Here is a 5,232-nt window from a genome sequence, read left to right on the forward strand (position 1 = left end):
ATGCCGCAGGTGGCCCTCCCCAGCCCCGCCGCACCTGCAATGACGATCCATGCTTTGCGGGAGTCAGCTGTACAGACACGCCCACCGGGTTCGAGTGCGGGGAGTGTCCCGCCGGTTTTCAAGGCAACGGAACACACTGCGGGGATGTGGACGAGGTCAGGGCTGGTCTCAAAACATCTTATTACTCACGTCAGGCGAAATTTGATTAGTATGATGACATGTAAAATATTTCCTTGCCAAAAACAAACATATTATTACAGTTAGACATTTTCAATCTAATTATGTCTCAACTCCGTATCTTCGTACTAAGGCCAATATATGTAACCTTAGCGATTTACACAAGACACAGGTACATGTATTGTAACAGACAGAAATGTTTAAGGTACAAAATGTGTCTATGCGCGATTTACATTAACTTTATATTTCAGTAGTCATAGGTTTTAGAATAGTCTAGTATACATGTAGCATTGATTGGTTTGTTATTATTGCCGTACATTGTACCTTGTACAGTTGTTGAGCCATAACCTAATTGTACATGTATATATTGGGATATCTAACCATCATTATAAATTAAAGAAATTCACAGTCAGTTACACTTTCTTGAACAGTTTTAAAAAAAACTAGTAACTTTGCCGCCTTTTCCAGTGTCGTGTGGCCACACCTTGTTCCGTGCTGACCACGTGCCAGAACCTGTCCCCAGGGTTCCGCTGTAGGTCCTGTCCCAGGGGGTACACCGGGAACAAGGTAGAAGGGGTGGGCGTGGAGTTCGCCCTCAGGAACAGACAGGTGAGTGTGAGGTAGTCTCCACCGGACTCCTTCGCCGACTGAATAGAATAAAAGTTGGCCTAAAAGGAACGTCTGGTAACTGGCCAGGGGAGTCAGCTTGACCAATATTAGCGTGTCCAATTTGCCTGCATGGCCGATTTCTACTATTCATTCAGCCTTCAAAGGAGTCTGGTGGAGACTATAACATGTGAGGGTCATCTTTGTGTTCAGCTTCTTTTGCTGCTAGAGGGGACATATCTTGTCATCACCCTGTATTTCTAGGAACTCATAAGAGTCCATCTATTTCAGGTATGCCGGGATCTCAACGAATGTAACGATGGCAACAACGGAGGCTGTGTGCCGAACTCTGTCTGCACAAACACTATGGTGGGCATATTGTACTGTCTGACATCACGACTTTTTTGACAAGTTAACAACTGTGTCTCTGAATATGAACTCTCATATGTAGTAATGCCACTTCTAACAAAAAACTGTATGAATTTCTATGTAACGCTTTCCAATCCAAAAATGCCTTAAATCTGTTTGATTTAGGGACAGGAGGTATCACGTATTATCATATTCATGTATTGAGATTTTATTATTTCAGTGCATTTATTTACTAGTTTTTTTTTACGTGAAAAAAAGTGTTCAAGAAAAAAATGGTGTTAGTAAATGAACTTTCATTATCCATATGTTCTGGCAGGGTTCGTTCCGGTGCGGGCCGTGCCTGACGGGGTACGTGGGGAACCAGACGGTGGGGTGCCGCCCGGGCAGACGCTGCTCCGACGGAGGCACAAACCCGTGCGACGAGAACGCCAACTGCAAGGTCACCAGGCCCGGACAGTACAGCTGTGAGGTTAGAAAACTACTGGTTTATACCTTTGTCGAGAAGGTTATAATATACACCATATATAGGGTTTGGCGATTTTTCAATGGTTATAACTTGCGGTGGATGTGGTGTATGTATCTTTATATTTGGTTGGGGTTGGGCTTTATAATTATTTTGTAATGTACTGCAGCGGTGTGATATCTCGTATTGTGGACATGCAATGGTTTTCTTATTTAGTAGGTAGGTTGGAGTTGGGACAACAAAGGTCAATTTATAAATATGGATAATTTTAGCAGCTCTGTACAGTACTGCAGGGGCAGTATATGGGCGTGATATCTTAGTTAACCCTAAGTAGACCCTCAATACGTAATCCAATGGGGGTTAGAATCCATATAGACAACATGATTACGTAACTTATTCAACAAATAAGAACAACAATAAACTTTCTTCCTTTGTTGTGTCAAAGTGCAAAGTTGGCTGGGGTGGAAACGGTTTTCCTGTGCGGTCCAGACACAGATATCGACGGTTATCCAGATGAAGCTCTGCCATGCTCTGATAATAAGTGTCGCCCGGTAAGTACTTCAACACGAGATCATGCACCCAGTTACATCATAATTATACATACTAGTAATATATATATTAAAGATGAATTTCACTTTGCACTTTGTCATGGAATGCTCTTGATATGATGTTTTGTGTAACAAACTATTCACATTTCTTAATTCTCAGCACAACTGATTTTAAAAAAAATCGATGCTACAGACAGATTTGAATGTGTATTTAAATGCAATTAATTCCCACATTACAAAAAGAGGTAAATATATAAAAGACTGCTTTGTTATTAGAAAAAATACAGAAACTCACGATTAGCCTCACTTGATTGTAATTGTAACAGTTACACTATATCAAAGACTTATGCTATTCTTTGTTGTTTTAGTAATAAGGATGTTACAGTATGTTATATCATACTGTCTACCTTTTTCTATACTATGTTCATTAGTGCTGTTGCTTTTGCCATACATTGTGTACCATGTAGAATTGTCCTGCAATAAAGTTCTTGCTTATACTTGTACTGGAAGATATTGAATTAGAAAACCATTGCTTTACCAACTATCAAATTATAATTCATGAATGCTAACGCATGTCCTGTGTTGGGCAGGATAACTGTGTTCTGGTGCCGAACTCCGGCCAGGAGGATGCGGACGGAGACAGGATCGGGGACGCCTGTGACGATGACGCCGATGGTGACGGCGTGCCTAACATGGAGGTCTGTCAGACTTACCATAGATGTACCTCAAAATCTGTCTTTGTTGTGTGCTATCTAGATATCTGAATAAAGTTCGGGTAGCAGCCGAGAGGAGCACGGTTTAGTCAGGCTAGCAGCTAGCCATATTACACCGAACGACCTGTTACACCCAATCTTCGCACATCTAACTGCAGGAGTTGTTTAAACAGTTTAACTAAAGCCTTCTAGTGATGATGCCCTAACTGTGCTTGGTGGCAGCGAGTTCCACTCTACGATAGTTCTTGGAAAGTATGGCGAGTTGAACTTGTACACCAATTCTTGGTTGATAACTCTGATAATTGATTAAGGCATGTCTGATTCTTGTTATTTTTCTGAGATGGTATGAGATGCTTAATAACTGGTACATCCACCAGTTTATTTGTCATTTTGTACATCATGCATAGTCTGGACTGTCGTGATAGGCTTTATATCAAAGCTTCTTTCAAAGATTCATTTGCAATCCATAAATCAACACTGGTGAACACTTTTTTAAGAACGGTATTCGGTACCTGAAATAGGAGATGGCAATGGATTAGCAGCAATAAAGTTTAGATAGACGTAAAGCTCATCGTCTGTTATAGTTGCATGATTTCATCCAGCACTAACAGTATTTATATTACGCCAAAAAGCAGTTACTCAAGCAACTGGATATGATTTTGAAAACGTCAGACGTTTCAGCTAGTATCCACTAGCTTTCGTCAGTGACTGAGAGACCAGAGGGGAAAACAGGTTTATAAGCACAACCTATTGATTGATATGCAAATAAAGTGAAACGTCTGACGTTTTCAAAATCATATCCAGTTGCTTGAGTAACTGCTTTTTGGCGTATCGTATTACCTGGATGTCTAACCTTCATCGAAGTATTTATATTACACCCTCTGTTTACCGCCTTTGCAGGATAACTGTCCCTTGAAGCCGAACACTGGGCAGCAGAATTCCGACACGGATTCAGACGGAGACGCGTGTGACAACTGCCCCAACGTGCCCAACCCCAGCCAGCTGGATACGGACAGGAACGGCGTGGGTGACGCTTGCGATAACGACATTGATGGCGACAGTAAGTTGGGTCCTTTCCATAAGTGTACTGTGTCGTTTTGTCGACAGAAAAGTTGTTGGTATTGTACTGCCTCGATTTTCATACTTGCGGCATTTGAGTTGAGTGAAAGGGAACATCATGAAACATAACTTATTGAAATTTGGACCTCATTTACAAAATTTATGAGGAAATGAGGAAATAAGACTGACATTTGGTGGAGAATACGATCAACTGAACAATCTATGCAGACTAAGATTTGCTTTAAATCAATGACAAACATTTGAAATTCGTCAGTTGTAAAGGGTTAACATAATTTCTTGAAGGAATTATAATATTAGGAAAATGTCAGTAAAAAGAAAGAGTTTCAGAAAGATAAGACTGCCATTGGGTGGAGATAATGATCAACTGATATAATTTATCCAAATGAGGATCTCATTTGTCTAAACAAAGAGAAACTGTGTTACATATGTATAAGTCGTCAGTCATAGGGGTTAACATAATTTGCCGAAGGTACATGTCTGAGATCGTGGAACATTAGTTTCTGTTTTCTCTTGAGGTATTCCCAACCTGTTGGACAACTGCCCGAAGATCCCGAACCAGCGTCAGGTGGACCGGGACGGTGACGGTGTCGGGGACGAGTGTGACAGCTGTCCGGACAACAGTAACCCCACACAGGCATGTCACTTTACCATGTCATGGTCTCATCAAGATGCAAATTACATCATCTTACGCTGGTACTAAAACGTTGCTCTCCAAGCAGATCTTTCGGTGGCTTGGCCAAGCAGTATCCATTGGCCAGACAGTTACCATTTATCATCCAAGGCTGGCAGAAAAAAGATATGAGGAGAAGAAAGAGAGACCGATAAAAGCGTCTAGAACACACCCAGAATAAGCCAAAGCCTTCTGCTTGGAGAGTGCTAAAACATAGTCTCTACCAGACTCCGTAATTTGTATAGTATTACATAAAAAAAAAATAGAAAATGGCCAGAAGAGTTAGCCAGTGATAGAATTGCAATTTCCAGCATCCAACTCCAATTACCATGGAGTCAAGTCTACCCCGTAGTAAAGACTATCCAAAAAGCCCTGCTACAAAGATGGGAACTTCGGTTTGTGATGTTGTTTTGAGTGAGTAGGTATGGTTTTGATGTTCAGTTTCATCTGTCTCTTGTCTCCTCATAGAATGACAGTGATGACGACTTGGTAGGAGATTCCTGCGATACGAACGAAGACCAGTAAGCAACAAGTTGCTACTCATTTTACTGTCATGCCCTATGATCTCTTCTGGTATTGCACACGCAGCGGAGCATCTTATTTGAT

The 5,232-nt window shown here is 41.3% G+C and overlaps 1 protein-coding gene across 1 annotated transcript in view; it reads left to right on the forward strand.

The window, feature by feature from the left end:
- Positions 1-5: 5 nt before the first annotated feature.
- The window catches only part of LOC109483219 (thrombospondin-3-like), a gene marked incomplete at its 5' end in the record, with an annotated part of 14,595 nt that continues 9,368 nt past the window's right edge, over positions 6-5,232 (forward strand). The window contains 10 exon segments of the mRNA XM_019786198.1: positions 6-155; positions 646-786; positions 1,075-1,152; positions 1,469-1,621; positions 2,061-2,087; positions 2,089-2,166; positions 2,754-2,861; positions 3,777-3,936; positions 4,472-4,590; positions 5,095-5,147. Coding sequence (XP_019641757.1) covers positions 6-155; positions 646-786; positions 1,075-1,152; positions 1,469-1,621; positions 2,061-2,087; positions 2,089-2,166; positions 2,754-2,861; positions 3,777-3,936; positions 4,472-4,590; positions 5,095-5,147 — 1,067 coding nt within the window.

Source organism: Branchiostoma belcheri, unplaced genomic scaffold (assembly GCF_001625305.1).
Source record: "Branchiostoma belcheri isolate BF01 breed outbred unplaced genomic scaffold, Haploidv18h27 scaffold63, whole genome shotgun sequence".
NCBI lineage: Eukaryota > Metazoa > Chordata > Leptocardii > Amphioxiformes > Branchiostomatidae > Branchiostoma > Branchiostoma belcheri.